The 17,698-nt window shown below is 40.5% G+C and overlaps 1 protein-coding gene across 8 annotated transcripts in view; it reads right to left on the bottom strand.

Annotated features, from left to right (window-relative positions):
- Positions 1-6,605: 6,605 nt before the first annotated feature.
- Positions 6,606-17,698, bottom strand: part of SRCIN1 (SRC kinase signaling inhibitor 1) — a 588,753-nt gene continuing 577,660 nt past the window's right edge. For 5 of the 8 annotated variants that reach the window (XM_069751696.1, XM_069751697.1, XM_069751699.1 and 2 more), the window contains one exon: positions 6,609-10,273. In XM_069751696.1, the coding sequence (XP_069607797.1) occupies positions 10,142-10,273 (132 nt within the window). In that variant the 3' untranslated portion in view covers positions 6,609-10,141. Of the gene's footprint in view, positions 10,274-17,698 lie in introns of all 8 variants that reach the window. The other 3 variants (XM_069751703.1, XM_069751702.1, XM_069751701.1) reach the window with 3 other exon arrangements.

The following is a 17,698-nucleotide window of genomic DNA, read 5'->3' as shown; positions in this document are numbered from 1 at the left end:
CCTGCTGGAAGCCAAGAAGAAAGGTAACATTTGACACCTCCTAGCTCTTGGAAGAGAGATGTTAATTACGGCCTGATAGTTTCTCTGTGAGAACTTTTACACAAAGGATCTCAAGAGAAAATAGCATATATTCATTGGGGGGCGCGGCCGTGGTCCAATAAAAAAAAACAAGCAATTATGATATTAACCTGAGGGGCTGGTCTAGAAACCTGACCTCCAGACCAAAGCTATAAGTTAGACCCGTATACCTAAAAACTTGTTCACATGTGAGACGCTGATGTGTTCCACCAACTCCATTCACCCCCCTCAGGGAGCAGAAAGCAAACTACCAGTTAGATGATTTCTGTAAGTTTTCTCCTGTTTATTTTTATACTGTTTTGCATAAGTTGTATGTCTTTATTATCATATTTTTATACCTTTTCTTACTGTAAGCACTGAACCTTTTTATATTAAAGTATAAAACTTTACCAAGTTGAACCTTTAATGTTCTAAAAGAATCCATAGCCTAAGGTATGTGAACCTTATGAGTGGTAGACATTATTAGTATTAATATTTCCGGGACTCATCGCCCGTATGTTCGATGAGTGGTGGCAGCGTATATGAACGGGTGTGTGGCCTGGGTCGGTGTGAGATTTATGCTCCCATTACAGCATAGGACAGAGGTTGAATGCTGGACTGAGAGTGGGGAGATAGATTAACCCTTGCAGGCACAACCCCAAGTCACGTGCTGAGAGCGGGCACGTGACAAATTAGTGACACCATGGAGAAGGATCCGTGACAGAGCCCTTCATTAAGACTGGCGTGCACAATGCTAGTCTTAATTAATCAGTGTGAATGAGATTTTAGAAATCGCAGTTTGTGTTACTGGAAAACACTGTTTTTTTTCCCCACGACAAAATGCACAGAAAGGAAATGCATAAAAAATTGTGTGTGTGAATGAGTCCTTTATAATTTAAATTAAATAAAAAAGTGTGACACATCCTAAAACAGAATTAAGACATCTATGAACCACACTCTGTATAGACCACAAACTCCAAAATGGACAGGGGCGGGCTTCTGAGAAAGGTAAATATGAGGCTGTTCAGTTCGGGTCAGGAGAACTTCGGCTGGTCTGGACATCACAGTCCTTCAGAAATGGTCCGTACTCTGGTTCTGTTTCATGGACCTCACAGTAGTATAAAATTGCATATTTTACTATTACAATAGATCTCTCTAACAGCAGCCTTTGATTAAAATGAATGGAAGTTTGTGATCCCGAGTTCCTGGTAGCTTGCTGCCTGTCATGTGGATGTTCCTGCATTCCTCTTGTGTATTAATCCCTCAGAAAATCACAAGACTTTGGATGCAGATTCTGTGACCTGCTAACTAAAGACAGCTCTTCATAGCCCCAAAATCCTTCCCTATGGCTGAACCTTTGCTATGGTAATTTCCATATTACTATACCAGAGGATCCCTGGCAGAAACCCAAGGCCGACATGTAGATTCTGCCGTGGATACACACAAAAGTTATAGATTATGAATAAGATTGTGATTAACACATTTGCTTGTATCGGAGGTGGATTTGATGTTGGAGCAGATTCTATGTGAAATCCACAATGTGATCCAAATCCACACCATCCTCTTACTGTAAATTGATGTGGACTGGCTGTTGATTCTGCAGCACAAATTATCTATGTCAAGACTTCGGTCTTACTGTGATTCACTTATTAATGCAGAGTTGATCTTCTATGGGCTCATGCACACCACCGATTTTCTTGTACGAATGTTATCCGTGTTTATCACAGATGGCACTCCTACCTATGATATTCTGTGGGGCTCTGCACATATCCAATTTTTTTTCTTTGACCAAGTCTTCCACGTAGAAAATCAGAGACATGTCTGATTTTGATCTGGGTGTCAGAACAAAATTGGCAATGATATCAGAGTGCGGTCCAATTTTCACAGACTGAAAGAATGGAGAAAGTGGACAGCCCTTTTTTTTTCCCCTCCACCTCTGAGAAAAACTGAAGCCACTCTAAGGCCGGGGTCACACTTGCGTGTTCAATGCGAGAAACTCGTGCGAGTCTCTCGCATCAATACCCGGCACTTGGGACCGGAGTGTGCGGCTAGCTGCACTCTCTGGTCCTGAGTACCGGCGGCAGTGCTGGGTATTGATGTGCGAGTTTCTCACATTGCACTTGCAAGTGTGACCCCGACCTAATCAGAATATTCGGAGCGTTTTTCTAAGATATGGAGATACTGTTCGTGTGAACTTTTATGAGCTCAAGTAAGATTTAGTTTTTGTTACAGGGCTTTCCTGGCTGAACATACATTTCTGTAATAATCTGTAAAAATCAATATGTAAAGTGTCAGAATTCAGCAAAGACATTAACATTCAGCCTTCTAAACTGTAAAGATAAAACCAAACACAACAATTAATTTCCACACGAAAGAAAAACACGTGATTTTTTTTTTCACGGAATATTTATGGCATCCATATATTTATACATAGAGCTATATTCTACAATTGTAGCATCGACTGTACAAAATGACATCATTACCCAGAATCACTGCGAAGAGAGACGCGTTGAGAGGCCTTGAACATTTCACAAATATTAACCATGCTCAGATAGACAGATTTTCAATTTTTTAAGGAATAAAACAAAAAACAAATGTATATTGCCCCCCTCAAGTCAATTCTATGTCCCAAACATTTCCTTTTTATTTTTTAATTTTTACAACATAGAGACAATATTGCTAAATTTATCATGCAAAATCCCAGTGTCCGCATGCTTCCTCGCTCATGATCACCCTCGTCTGATGTGGGTCCTTCATTCATTGATGGCTTATTCCCACTTTGTGGCTTACCCATAGTTCTCGATATGCCATGACAGTGTATGGTTAGCGCCTACACCTCCATGAATGGAAGTCACAGCACTTCGGATACGGATGTATCCATTCTACCAAATTGTACTATTTCTGTGACTGGGACTATCGGCCATTGTGGGTTTCTCAGCACAACACAAAACACTTCACTATGGATAAGGTCAAAATGGGAATAAGCCATGGAAAAATAATAATGCACTTGGTCATTTTCCATGGGTGGCCTGTGCTTCACGTTTGCAAGGTAAGTTATGCAGGGTCCGTCATCCAAGCGTTTGTGTCATTGGTTCGCACATCTGATGACAGACTTGATATGTATAGCAGCTGAAAAGTTGTGTAATATTTTTGGACTTAACAAAATAAAGCGCTTTCTATACCCACAGTTCATATGTCATTCACAAAAATATCAATACAAACGAGCAGCTCAGTTATTGTTAGGCAGGAGAGGATTAGTGATTAAGTGCACCATGGACAATACTGCCCTCTCCTTTTGGAATACAACAAAAAGGTCTGATTTTTATTCCCCCCCCCCCCCCAAAAAAAAAACCAAAAAAAAAAAACAGCACCCCTCTCATTGGCCATGACTGGTATTGGTGCTCAGCCCCAATGTATATATTTATTTCCAAAATAAGCTAAGAGGGCCATTTTCTCTAAGCATCATACTTTACCTTTAATTAACCACATAATTATTTTCATATTCAAGTGTGGGCATAAACTCTTATCATGTTAGTAATCCCTTTTAGTGAAGAATCTTCTTAAATGTCTGCGGATCTTGTGTACGGATACCATCATCTGCACAAGGCTAAGGCGAAATTAGGGAATGGCTAAAAAATGTACCTGTGACTTGGCTACTTTCCAGCAAACTGACTCATTTTGTGCTTATTTTAATCCTTTACTGGGTTTGTCCAATCCCAAGAATTTTTTTTACAAACAGCTTATGATGGTTTAAAATACCAGAGGGCTAGAGAGCAGTCATTTTAATTTTTAGTTCATAAATCAGTAGTTGTGAGAATAAGAAACTTTGTATCTTATCAGAGAAAATTGCTTCTTTCTCCTCCACGGTTGATCTTATTCAATTCATGGGTAAAGTCTGTGTTCAGTGAAGACACTTTCCCATTAGTGAGAGAGGAAAAGGCCATTAATGGCAAAAATGGGAGATGGCATGTTTGGGAGGGCTGCGCGTCGGGAATGAAGATCCACAGGATTCACCTTGGTTTTATAAAATAGGCACCGGTCCGGTGCAGAAACGCAATGAGTGCCTTGCGAAAGTATTCGGCCCCCCTGGAACTTTTCAACCTTTTCCCACATATGCTTCAAACATAAAGATACCAAATGTAAATTTTTGGTGAAGAATCAACAACAAGTGAAACACAATTGTGAAGTTGAACGAAATTTATTGTTTTTTTTTAAATTTTAGTGGAAATTCAAAAACTGAAAAGTGGGGCATGCAAATTATTCGGCCCCTTTACCTTCAGTGCAGCAAACTCGCTCCAGAAGTTCATTGTGGATCTCTGAATGATCCAATGTTGTCCTAAATGCCTAATGATGATAAATATAATCCACCTGTGTGTAATCAAGTCTCCGTATAAATGCACCTGCTCTGTGATAGTCTCAGAGTTCTGTTTGAAGCACAGAGAGCATCATGAAGACCGAGGAACACAACAGGCAGATCCGTGATATTGTTGTGGAGAAGTTTAAAGCCGGATTTGGATACAAAATGATTTCCAAAACTTTAAACATCCCAAGGAGCACTGTGCAAGCCATCATATTGAAATGGAAGGAGTATCATACCACTGCAAATCTACCAAGACCCGGCTGTCCCCCTAAACTTTCATCTCAAACAAGGAGAAGACTGATCAGAGATGCAGCCAAAAGGCCCATGATCACTCTGGATGAACTGTAGAGATCTACAGCTGAGGTGGGACAGTCTGTCCATAGGACAACAATCAGTCGTACACTGCACAAATCTGGCCTTTATGGAAGAGTGGCAAGAAGAAAGCCATTTCTCAAAGATATCCATAAAAAGTGTGGTTTAAAGTTTGCAACAAGCCACCTGGGAGACACACCAAACATGTGGAAGAAGGTGCTCTGGTCAGATGAAACCAAAATCAAACTTTTTGGCAACAATGCCAAATGATATGTTTGGCGTAAAGGCAACACAGATCATCATCCTGAACACACCATCCCCACTGTCAAACATGGTGGTGGCAGCATCATGGTTTGGGCCTGCTTTTCTTCAGCAGGGACAGGGAAGATGGTTAGAATTGATGGGAAGATAGATGGAGCAAAGTACAGGACCATTCTTGTAGAAAACCTGTTGGAGTCTGCCAAAGACCTGAGACTGGGACGGAGATTTGTCTTCCAATAAGACAATGATCCCAAACATGAAGCAAAATCTACAATGGAATGGTTCACAAATAAACGTATCCAGGTGTTAGAATGGCCAAGTCAAAGTCCAGACCTCAATCCAATCGGGAATCTGTGGAAAGAGCTGAAAACTGCTGTTCACAAACGATCTCCATCAAACCTCACTGAGCTCGAGCTGTTTGCCAAGGAACAATGGGCAAGAATTTCAGTCTCTCGATGTACAAAACTGATAGAAACATACCTCAAGCGACTTGCAGCTGTAATCGCAGCAAAAGGTGGCGCAACAAAGTATTAAGATAAAGGGGCCGAATAATATTGCACGCCCCACTTTTCAGTTTTTGAATTTCCACAAAAATTTAAAATAAGCATTAAATTTCATTCAACTTCACAATTGTGTTCCACTTGTTGTTGATTCTTCACCAAAAATTTACATTTGGTATCTTTATGTTTGAAGCATGATATGTGGGAAAAGGTTGAAAAGTTCCAGGGGGCCGAATACTTTTGCAAGGCACTGTATGTGGAATCCCAATGTTCTTAATTTGCGCAGTGCAGCCCGCCTAAACATGCCAGTGTCCATTTTTGCTATTATACATCTGAAAGTTCTCCATTCACGAGGCAGCAGTAGTGGCTTTCCACGCTTTTATAGGTGTTGTGCCTGCACACCACACGTTTCGGTGAGCGCTGTCATCGCTTATACTTCTCCCCTATTTTGTGTGCACTTCTGTCCCTCTCCAGAGCTTCTCAGGAAAAGACGGTTGATGCTTTTAAAATGCTATGGAGGATGGAGGAGCTTGTAGACGGACACATATTTTGTTACAAGTCGTTGCTCATACATGTCTATGGAGAACTGTAACTGTCAGCTCCTATCTCTTTTTTCTTTTTCAACTTTCTTTTTATTAAAGAAAAAGAATCACAATTGAACAGAAAATGAAAAACAATAGAAATTTCAAAGACATTGAAACAGATATGAGGACAACATTATGAGTCCAACAATATATGGAGTTACGTTGAATTAGACATTCTAAATAGAATTTCAGGAACGGTCCTCAGGTCAGCTCCTATCTCAGTAATGGGAAAGTACATTGAGAATTCTGAGAGCGAATGATCTATTCAGAAGGAGAAAGGAGCAGATTGCTCTGATAAAATATGTCACAAAGTTTCTTATTTTCACATGTATTATTAATTAAATAATAAAAATGGACGCTAACTCCTTAAACTCAACTTATAACTGCTCCTATGTGCCCAGTGATGATGTAGCACGCCATCTTGCAATCACTGCAGCCAGTAACTGCAAGCAGGGGTCCCATGTCATCGACAGCCCTGTGGGAACAGGGACATATATATATATATATATATATATATATGTATTTTTTTTTCTTTATTCTATTTAAATTGTAAGTGGCTTGTAAAAAAAAAAAAGGGATTGTGACAACCCGTTGCTTTACCCAATAAATGGCAGCCTCCCTGTCACTTACCGTGAATGCTCCTCGGCAGCTGTCAACATTGGCGTTGAGTTATCTGTACTACTAATATAAGCAGGAACACCATCAATTTTTATGGCTTTCCACTGCTTATTAATAACACGTTAACAGAAAACTACGGAAAATGCTTTAAAATAAAATGTATCTAAAACATCTGTTCTCTAATGTTTCCAGAGAAATACTGCAAGTCTAGAGAAGTGCATGTAGGGTAGGGTGCGGGGTCAGATGGTGAAAATATTGCCTGTCCCAATATACATAATATACCTGTTGTTACACTTTAGGGTGTGAATTGTAACATTACAGGGAAACGTATAAATGAAATGACTTAATAGGTCGCCCGGGATCCTCCTTACGGATAACCGGGGCCAATATTCCTGCGATCTGTCAGATTTCCCTTATTGTACCCTATATGGCTGTGGATTATCATTATTTGGATTTTGGAGGGGTGTATAAATTAGCTGCGCAGTCAGGACTTAAGCATTTATTGTTGATATTGTAAGTTGTGAAAGAATCTGAAGAATGGAAATATTTGTAAAAGTCTTCACCAAGGAAACCTAACGATCTGCAAATATTAGTAAAGCGATAAATTCTGGAGGAGAACATGCAGAATGTGTATATGAGCATGTTGTTTCCACATAAAACGTATGACATATAAAGCTGGTGGTTTCCACCCTGAAACAACACCTCCTATGCCCTCAGAGACCTTCGGGGCATTCTTTTATCTTAAACACATGTATTTGTGCCTGAACATCATTTTTGCTGTAGAATTTCATGAAAACTTTGGACTATTTGGCTTATTCAGCCGATATGACACAGCAGATGGCAACCTAGAGGATAGGTCAAGTGTAGAGGGATGAGCTACAGATCCTGACGCTGTCAGATGAGCTCACTGACAGACTTTCTGATAACTCTTTCTGCAGTCTGCTATGTGCTGTGATACGTTGCTATGAAACCCTGATAGAAAAATGATTGACAGACAAAAATACATGCAATTACGGTAGGTTAAAAAAAAAACCTAACCTCATTGGAGTCAATATAATTTAAACAGACACATCATAAAAATAAGAACTTTAGCAAACTTTGGGATCCTTAAGGAGTTAAAGTTGAAGTCTATTTTAGTTCCATCCCCTTGTTACTAGGCGGCAAAGTCCTGTGCAGGACCCTTGGCCAAATCCTTCTTCTAAGGCCGGGTTCACGTGGGTCTATAAAAAATTGTCCAAGTATCATTCTAGAAACTCAGACAATTTTTTTTCTTTGTCATCCTTATGCAAAAAAAAAAAAATCACTTCGTTTTTTTTTTCATGAACAGCACTCGATACGAAAATACGGTTGTGTGAACTCGGCTTAGGCAGGGGCATTACTAGAGTGGGTGCAGGGGTTCTAGTCGCACCCAGGTCCTGGACCCCAAAGGGGACCAAAAATCCTTTTGGCTCATGTGAAAAGACTAATACTATCATAGAACCGTGATATTTAGTAGCCCTGATGTAGACTTTGCATTGTGGCCCACAAGGTTTAGGTTATTCCGCGTAGCTGAAGGGTTCTAGAAATACAAAGCAAGGCCTTTCTGACATAGGTTGCCCCCTAGCAAAATATTAGGGCGCCCATCTTTTGGATATATGCTGTTGCCTTTGTGCACTTCCTATTTTATGACATAATCTTTTTACAATACTTCATTAAATAAATGTCTTCAAGAATATCCAAGAAAATAAATAAATCTGTTGATAATTTAATGCTCTCGTAGATAGATGCAATTTCTTTGGAAAGGGCTACTGATTTGTAGTTGTGCTGCACTATTACTGGGGAATATTTAGGGCAGTGTATGCTACAGATATTACATAACCTCCAGCCCCTAATAGATCCATTCAGGTCAAGAAATGTCCAGAAATATGATCCGAGAAAGGATACTGGACACCCGTAGCACCATAAGACATGATCGGCCAATATGGAATCCCTGTACGGACCATAAACCCTGCTTCAGATTTTATAGGTCTGGAATAAATTTATGACCCCCCCTATAGAATTACCCTGTTCAATTGACCCCTCTCGCACCATAGATGGAAATATTTAAAATTGTACATATATATTTATATTCTGTATTTATTTTATATATATATATATTATGTATATATTTAGGTTTGTGTGTAATACAATAATAATAATAATAAAAAAAGAAATAAGTAGGGCACTTTCACTGCATGGAAAGGTTCCGAGATTTTGAGATATGACCGTATAGGTTGTTCATTATCTTTATATAAACTCCACCTCTGTTTGTACAAAAAAATGAACAATTTACAAAAACCAGAAGCGAAGCGCACAGTGCGTGAATAGACAGAAGCAAATGGAATAGTGTGACTTGCTCTTCAGGTCTCTCTCCTGTCCATTTAACACACTTTCTTAGACACACAATTCACCAACACACACACTTCACATATAGTGTTATCAATGTCTGTGCTTATATTATACAATGTTACACAGGAATGTCCTACAAGTAAAACCCTAACAACCCATATGGAGCGCCCAGAATAATCCGATAGGGTGATGATTTTGACTCCTTTTGAGTTTCTGACAATCCTATTGATAATGAAAGTCCCGGGAACGTCTCTACATTGTGCCCTGAAGTCCACCTTCTGTCCCCTTCGCCTACGACCGATCAGGAAATAGATATTGCTAGACAACAATAACATTGTTGGCGTCACCAGTCTCGGCATCTCACACTCTTGTGTGAGTGATCATGTAATACCATGCACCTAGCGACATGGAAGCCACCACTTCTTTTCCATCTGTGCTTTTATTCAATAACCCAGGCGGGGCACAGATCCCGGACTTACCTTCATTTTATACTTTTGGGCTACTTTGAAGGTGTGGGTGCTGTACAAACACCCAAAAATACAATCTGCTCTCTTAGGGGCGGGAGGGGTAAGGGATGGGGAGGTTGGGGTCTTTGCTTATTGCTGGCAACGCAACACACACAAATAAAAAAGATCATCCTGACATCTCTAGACTTCCACAGAAACTACAGGAACAACAAATAAATTAAGCATTGAAATAAAAAAATAAAAACAAAAAGCAACATACAAGGCTCGGGACCCCGAGATACTGTCCGGTAAAGTCCTGGCTTCCGAATATTCATATCTGCGTCATTTGGAAAGATGAGCAGCTTGCAGGTGTGGTAACAGTCACGCCTGGGGAGGTGGGAGGCACCATGGAATGCGCCGACTGTTGTACATCGTGTCTCACCCTCTGCTCCGCGTTTTCAGCCCTTTGTGGTTTCAGGTTTCTCAAAGCTGATAAAACGCAGAGGGGAAAAAATCGGTGAGGAGGCTCGTAGCCAGAAGAAGTTGGCCAACTTAATAGTCCACACTTCTAGGAGCATGAAGGAGAATTCAGATGAGAAGAGCACAGTTGAATAAAAACTTGCAAAGTAGATAATTTTAGAAGGAAATAGAGGAGTTCCTTGAACCAAAGGAAGTCAGTACAGGGATAGAGGTTCGAGAAGGTGCATTTTTATCCGATCCAGGGTTATTCTCATTCACACTACCAGCCTCTTTAGATGGTCTAGCTGCCTGGAAAGGAGAGTGAGAAGTAGACTGAGGAAATTAGGATGGTGACATTTCAGCCAAGACATAGAAGAGAGACATCGGGATTCTGAACCAATGAAGTCAATGAGAGAAGTGACATAGAAAAAGAAAGATTAGTGACAGAAACACAAAAGGGACATTAAAGGGTTGTCTGACTAAACCAATTTTCATATGCCCTAATAGGTGCCCTTATTGGGATCTCTCCCCGTATTGGGATCTCCTCTCTGAGCCAGAGCTGCACCAGCTTCTTCCACTACAGGGAACCCATCCAAACTAGAAAGGGAAGCACATGTTCTATAAGAATTAACTATTGATCCACGGTAAATCCAGAATTATTAATCAAGTTACTTTCTAAGCTGCATCTATGAGTTGTCAAGATGACCCCATGTAAGGGATATTCCGATCTTAAAAACTTATGGCACATTGCTGTGATATTCTATTACCATATGATCCTGAGATTCTGAAGGCTAAAACAATGCTAAACTGTGCTATACCGCATGAGATGCCAGATGCCCAGACGCTGGCAGAAGATATGTGCGATTTGGGGGTGCATTTATTTGTGATCCTTGTTAGGGTGTTATCCGAGTATCTTGGGAGTTTACTGTTTGTTAGGAAATCCCTGGATATGTTGAGGCTGTCTAACAGCCGCAAAACCTGCAGCTGCAGGGACACAAACATAATATTCGAGCACACCCGAGATACTCGGATAACACCCGAGCATGCTTGAATAGCACGTTATCCGAGCTCGTTCACTCATCACTAGTCCTGGTTAGAGATCCTGACCCCCTGACGAAGGAAGTTTTGTTCCGAAACGTGTGTCGGGGTGTGTGCATTATTAGGACCTGGTGGCACTGAAAGGTATGGAACTACATCTATTGCACATTATGATGCACTATGCACTTTGATTTCGGCACAGGAGGTTTCTTGCTATTGAATTAACTATGTCACTTAGCACTTTATCCTCACCAAGTATATATATATATATTTTTTCTCTATTTGATGTATGGATGCGGCTGCATCCCCACTGATCGTGCACTCCTCCCACTGACCTTGCAGGTGGTGGTAATCTACTCTACCTGCCCATAAATTGTAGGTTTAGCCCGAAGTGACATGGTTTGTCCAGAGTTGTAGGCTGGTGGCCCAAAAGTGGCATGTACGGTAGTGTAGGACCCATCAGAGGGAGATCACCTCGCCGTGGTTGATGGGCACACATGAATTGGCCAATTTATGCGCTAAGAATCTTCATTTTATCTATAACTGTAAGTTTTATGGGAAAAAAAAATTAAAAAAATGTTTTATGAAAAATATTTTTGAGAAGTATAATTCATATTGAATATTTGCCTGTGTTTTCACATGGCCTAGATTCATGTACATGTGCTGCTGTGCTCTTCTTTATCTATCTATATATATATATATATATATATATATATATATTATACACAGTTATTTATTATCTTTACAAAACATTAGTTTGTATCCATTTTTTTTTTCACTTTTTATATGGAGATTCCTAATATTCCTACTAGGAGCCTACCTATATGACCTAAACACAGCATAGGCCTATAGATATTATATCTTTGTCCACCACTTATAATATTTACCATAATTATGTTTTAGATATTTTAATTGTCCTGATATGCGCACACATTCTATCAAATTGTTTTAGCTTTATCTGTTGTATGACTATTGCTAATATTAAATAAAGAAATATCTATTGTATTATACAATTGTCTGGACTTCCATGGTTACTCCATAGTATTGGTGGTGGGTGGGTGTCAGTTCTTTAAGTGGTTACCACTTCTTTTTACAACACCAGGCACAATTATTATTAATATATAATCAATTTCACATTGATATATAATTATTATTTCCTGAGTTGTTGCTATAATCCTGGTTAGAGATTGGCGGACCCCAGGATGTTTGAGTCCGGTGGGTTCGGACGAACAGTTAAACAAAGTTCAGTATCGGGTACCATAACAGTACCTGGACCCGAACTCTGACCCCATTCACTTGAATGGGGGCTCGAACATCCACTGTTTGCCATGCTGTCATGTGCATAACAGCGTGGCAAGTACAGCCTCTGGCGGTAAAATATTACCGCCGGTCAAAAACCTCGAGCTTACATATCTTGGCCAAAATATCGACCAATACCTCATATGTTACAGTATTTATATACAGTGGGTACGGAAAGTATTCAGACCCCTTTAAATTTTTCACACGTTGTTTCATTGCAGCCATTTGGTAAATTCCAAAAAGTTCTTTTTTTTTCTCATCAACGTACACTCTGCACCCCATCTTGACTGAAAAACAGAAATGTTGACATTTTTGCAAATTTATTAAAAAAGAAAAACTTAAATATCACATGGTCATAAGTATTCATACCCTTTGCTCAGTATTCAGTAGAAGCAACCTTTTCAGCTAGTACAGCCATGAATCTTCTTGGGAATGATGCAACAAGTTTTACACACCTGGATTTGGGGATCCTCTTCTATTCTTCTTTGCAGATCCTCTCCAGTTCCATCAGGTTGGATGGCGAACGTTGGTGGACAGCCATTTTCAGGTCTCTACAGAGATACTCAATTGGGTTTAGGTCAGGGTTCTGGCTGGGCCAGTCAAGAATGGTCACAGAGTTTTTCTGAAGGCACTCCTTTGTTATTTTAGCTGTGTGCTTAGGGTCATTGTCTTGTTGGAAGGTGAACCTTCAGCCAAGTCTGAGGTCCAGAGCACTCTAGAAGAGGTTTTTATCCAGGATATCTCTGTACTTGGCCGCATTCATGTTTCCTTCAATGACAACCAGTCATCCTGCAGTTGAAAAACACCCCCATAGCATGATGCTGCCACCACCAAGATTCACTGTTGGGATTGTATTGGGCAGGTGATGAGCAGTGCCTGGTTTTCTCCACACATACCACTTAGAATTATCACCAAAAAGTTCTATCTTCGTCTCATCAGACCAGAGAATCTTATTTTTCATAGTCTGCGAGTCCTTCATGTGTTTTTTAGCAAACTCTATGTGCCGGCTTTCATATGTCTTGCACTGAGGAGAGGCTTCTGTCGGGCCACTCTGCCATAAAGGCCCAACTGGTAGAGGGCTACAGTGATAGTTGACTTTGTGGAACTTTCTCCCATCTCACTACTGCATCTTTGGAGCTCAGCCACAGTGCTCTTGGGGTTCTTCTTTACCTCTCCCACCAAGGCTCTTCTCCCACGATTGCTCAGTTTGGTTACACAGCCAGGTCTAGGAAGACTTCTGGTGGTCCCAAACTTCTTCCATTTAAGAATTATGGAGGCCACTGTGCTCTTAAGAACCTTGAGTACTGCAGAAATTCTTCTATAACCTTGGCCAGATCTGTGCCTTGCCTCAATCCGTCTCTGAGATCCTTGGTCAGTTCCTTTGACCTCATAATTCTTATTTAGTCTGACATGCACTGTGGGCTGTGAGGTCTTGTATAGACAGGTGTGTGCCTTTCCAAATCAAGTTCTATCAGTTTAATTAAACAGAGCTGGCCTCCAATGAAGGAGTAGAACCATCTCAAGGAGGATCACAAGGAAATGGACAGCATGTGACTTAAATATGAGTGTCTGAGCAAAGGGGCTGAATACTTATGACCATGTGATATTTCAGTTTTTCTTTTTTAATAAATATGCAAAAAAATCTACATTTCTGGGTTTTTTTCAGTCAAGATGGGGTGCAGAGTGTACATTAATGAGAAAAAAATGAACTTTTTTGAATTTACCAAATGGCTGCAATGAAACAAAGAGTGAAAAATTTAAAGGGGTCTGAATACTTTCTGTACTCACTGTATATTTTTTGTGCACTTAATTTTTCAGGGTGCAGCCAGGCCCAGTATTTTTGTCCTTGTAAACTAGCGTGTCTGCTCTCGTGGGATGCATTTAGAGAGTGCTGGGCAGCCCGCCTGATCTAATAGTATGGGCGTCACTAATAGGCTGTGAACCAGACACTGTGCATTACTTGTGTGTGACCAGCGCCCTATACAAACCCCTTTTGTGCAATCAGATACTAAGCAATCACCCCCTCCATGAGTTGGTAGTTTGTGAGTGGTTGCCTCATCAATATTTTGTACCTGTATTGCCGCCATCTTTATTACATGGGTTTGCTGCAACCTGGGAGTGCACTAGTTCAGAGTCCTGGACAGGTAAGCACTGCAGCCCAAATTGTGCTGTATTAATTCTTGAATTTTTGGAGTATTTTTAGTCCTTTTTTGTGGTTTTTCCAACGACTATTCCCATCATCCTTCACCTGCTTCCATTAATAACAGTGAGAACAGGCAGTGGTTGATGAGAGTATTCATGAGCAGGTGCCTGCAATTTTTTAAAACGGCATGGGCTCCCCTGTAATTTTGATAACCAGCCAGGCAAAACTGACAGCTGTGGGCTGCAACCCTCAGCTGTCTGCGTTAGCAAGGTTGGTTATCAAGAATAGAGAGGTCCCCATGCAGTTTTTTTAAATTAGTTAAATAAATTATTATTATTATATACTTATATAGCACCATTAATTCCATGGTGCTGTACATGAGAAAGGGGTTACATACAGGGTTATAGATATCGTTTACAGTAAGCAAATTTACAATGACAGACTGGTGCAGAGGGGAGAGGACCCTGTCCTTGCGGACTTACATTCTTTACAATAAAAACAGCGTGGGGTACCCCCCCCATATTGATGACCAGCCAAGCTAAAGCAGACAGCTGGGGGCTGATAAGAGACCATGGATATTGGCCTCCTTCAGCCTAAAAATAGCAGTCCGCAGGCACCCTAGAAAAGGCGCATCTATTAGATGCGCCAATTCTGGTGCTTTGCTCGGCACTTCCCATTTACCCTGTGGAAGTGACCAGAGTCCATCCATCCAGCCATCCCTCATCCATCCATCCATCCATCCCTCAGGCATTCATCCCACCGTCGCTCATCCAGCCATCCATCTATCTATCCCTCATCCATTGATCCATCCATCCCTCACCTGACAATACAAAGGTGACATCAACCCCACAAATATTGAACCCCACGTGCCACCACCACAGGGCAAGTGTGAAAAGCTGGGCAAACCGCCAAAACTGGCACATGTAATAGATGTGCATTTTAAGGGCGGCTGCGGGCTGCTATTTTTAGATTGCGGGGAGGCAATATCCATAGCCCCTTACCAGCCTGAGAATACCAGCCCCCAGTTGTTTGCTGTAGCTTGGCTGGTTTTCAAAAATGGGGGATTTTTTAAAATAATTTATTTTAATAATTGAAAAAAAATATGGCATGGGGACCGCTTTATTCTTGATAACCAACCTTGCTAATGCTGACAGCTGAGGGTTGCAGGGAGGGAACCCACGGCATTTGAAAAAAAAATATTTATACTTCCATCAGCCTCAGCTTGCTCTTGCTGTTATTAGTGACAGCATACCTAGGATGACGGGAATAGTATTCCCATTAGCCGACCAATGCCAGTGACTGAAAATAAACTTTTTACCTCCGATCATAGCTGCGGGATCACGCTGTCATCTGACATCGTGGGAACCGCGCATGTCTGACAGGCGGTAATGATTTTACTGCCGATCAGAGGCAATGTTTGCCGCGCTGTCACGCAAATGACAGCGTGAGAAGCACCTGGTGTTTGTGCTGCTGAACTCAAGCAGTAACACAGACTTCCTGTTGAAGTCCATGTTCGGGGTCCGTGCCTGAACAGTAGGTGTTTGGTACGGACCCCGAACTTTACTGTTCGGGTTCGCCCATCTCTAGTCCCGGTTCATCAGGCTCTGGTCCTGAGCCAATCAGACTCTGGTTACACCATTGGGTCTGCTCTACAGTTCAATGCATGGTGGATGACCAGGCACTGTTGTGCAGGAAAGAACACTTGGGGCTTTAATTCTGAGAAATTATCAGGGTCCTCCTTCAAAGCTGAATTCTAGTAAAATGTCATCACCATAACACAGGTAAAAATACTCAAAAGAAATAACAATCTATATATATAACGAAATAACAGTATTAAAGTAATGGAGGATGGTGGAAAGATATATTGTAATACAAAAGATTGGTGGAGGAAAATATGTATTTACAGTTCATAGACCAAAGATTATGGTAGAAGGCAATGGGCTAATGAAAAAAAAATAAGATGGAATAGCAGGGCAGTTATGGAGGATGAGAGAAAGTTGAAGATCACAGGATGGTTATCAGGACTAGGACGGACAGGTATTATAGATGGTAATGGAAAGCCAATAAGGGTAAGGGTGGGCATAAATAAAATACAGGAGAGTATATCACACGATATTGACTCCATTTATACAACAAAAGAAAAAGAAAAGTCACATAGCAGAAAATTATAACAAAGCACACATGGCCTCTCATCAGAAACATGGCAACTTGAGTAGGTGGAGGGGATGAAATGCAATTTCAGGCAAACAAAAGAACAATAAGTAAAAGAAGAGTGAAAACAAAAATAAGACAAACTCAAGAAATAAACGATATAGAAAATGTGAGACTTGGCAACAAACACGGCAGTCATTCTGTGGCCTGAATTATTATCCTTTCAAATGGACACATTATTAAAGGGCTTTTTTACTGATGAACTATCCTTGGGGTGCAGGGTGTTGATGCCTAAACTACATAGTGGCCAATGGTCAATAAAAAGTAGTGGCCATTTACATCTCTTTAATGATGGCGTTGGATTTTACAATGAAAAGAACAAAACGAATGCCTCAATTCTTTATAGAACGGTGGTTTCCTGTTACTCTATTATTCCTCCTGAAAATGATTACATACATTGAACAATGTTATCATTCCACTTTTCAATGGAAAGTGCCCTATACAGTCTGTCACGCTAGATGTGGATTTATTTCTGCACTTTTAGGAGGAATAACAGAGGAATGGCAAACTCAGAAAGTATTTTGAAAACATGGTCCAGAAATTGTCACTTCATGGGGATTACAAGCAGTATTTAGTTACTCTCATATTCTTCCTCTACACTTTAGGATCATGGATCTTTTATTGAATGATAAGTGCAATTGTACGCAGGGAATGTATCACCCAGATTAATTTTCTTTACAGTTTTGCAGTTAGTGATACAAATTATTCTTCTAATCAGTTTTGATTTTCCAATTCTGAAGTTTCTTGTTTTTGCTTGATAAAGTCCTGCAATATGGAACTTTTAGTATTGATGGAAGAATAAAGTAAATATATTCTGCACCCTACTTTGTATTGTTAACCATCCATCTTTCCCAAAAAAGTTTAGTTATGAGTTAAGCTTGGCTCCTATCTCTTCCCCATTTGACTTGAGGCCTGTCTGGGCACATGGCGAGGTGAGCTATTAGTGCTAGGGGCCATCCATATGAGGTCACCTTGTCGTGGTTGCATAGCATTTATGTTTTTTGTTCATAAAATGTTAACTAAGTTTCTCACGTTTTTTCTGT

Source organism: Ranitomeya imitator, chromosome 2 (assembly GCF_032444005.1).
Source record: "Ranitomeya imitator isolate aRanImi1 chromosome 2, aRanImi1.pri, whole genome shotgun sequence".
Classification (NCBI taxonomy): Eukaryota; Metazoa; Chordata; class Amphibia; order Anura; family Dendrobatidae; genus Ranitomeya; species Ranitomeya imitator.
Note: the sequence above shows the minus strand (reverse complement) of the source record. Positions and strands in the feature narration are given on the sequence as shown.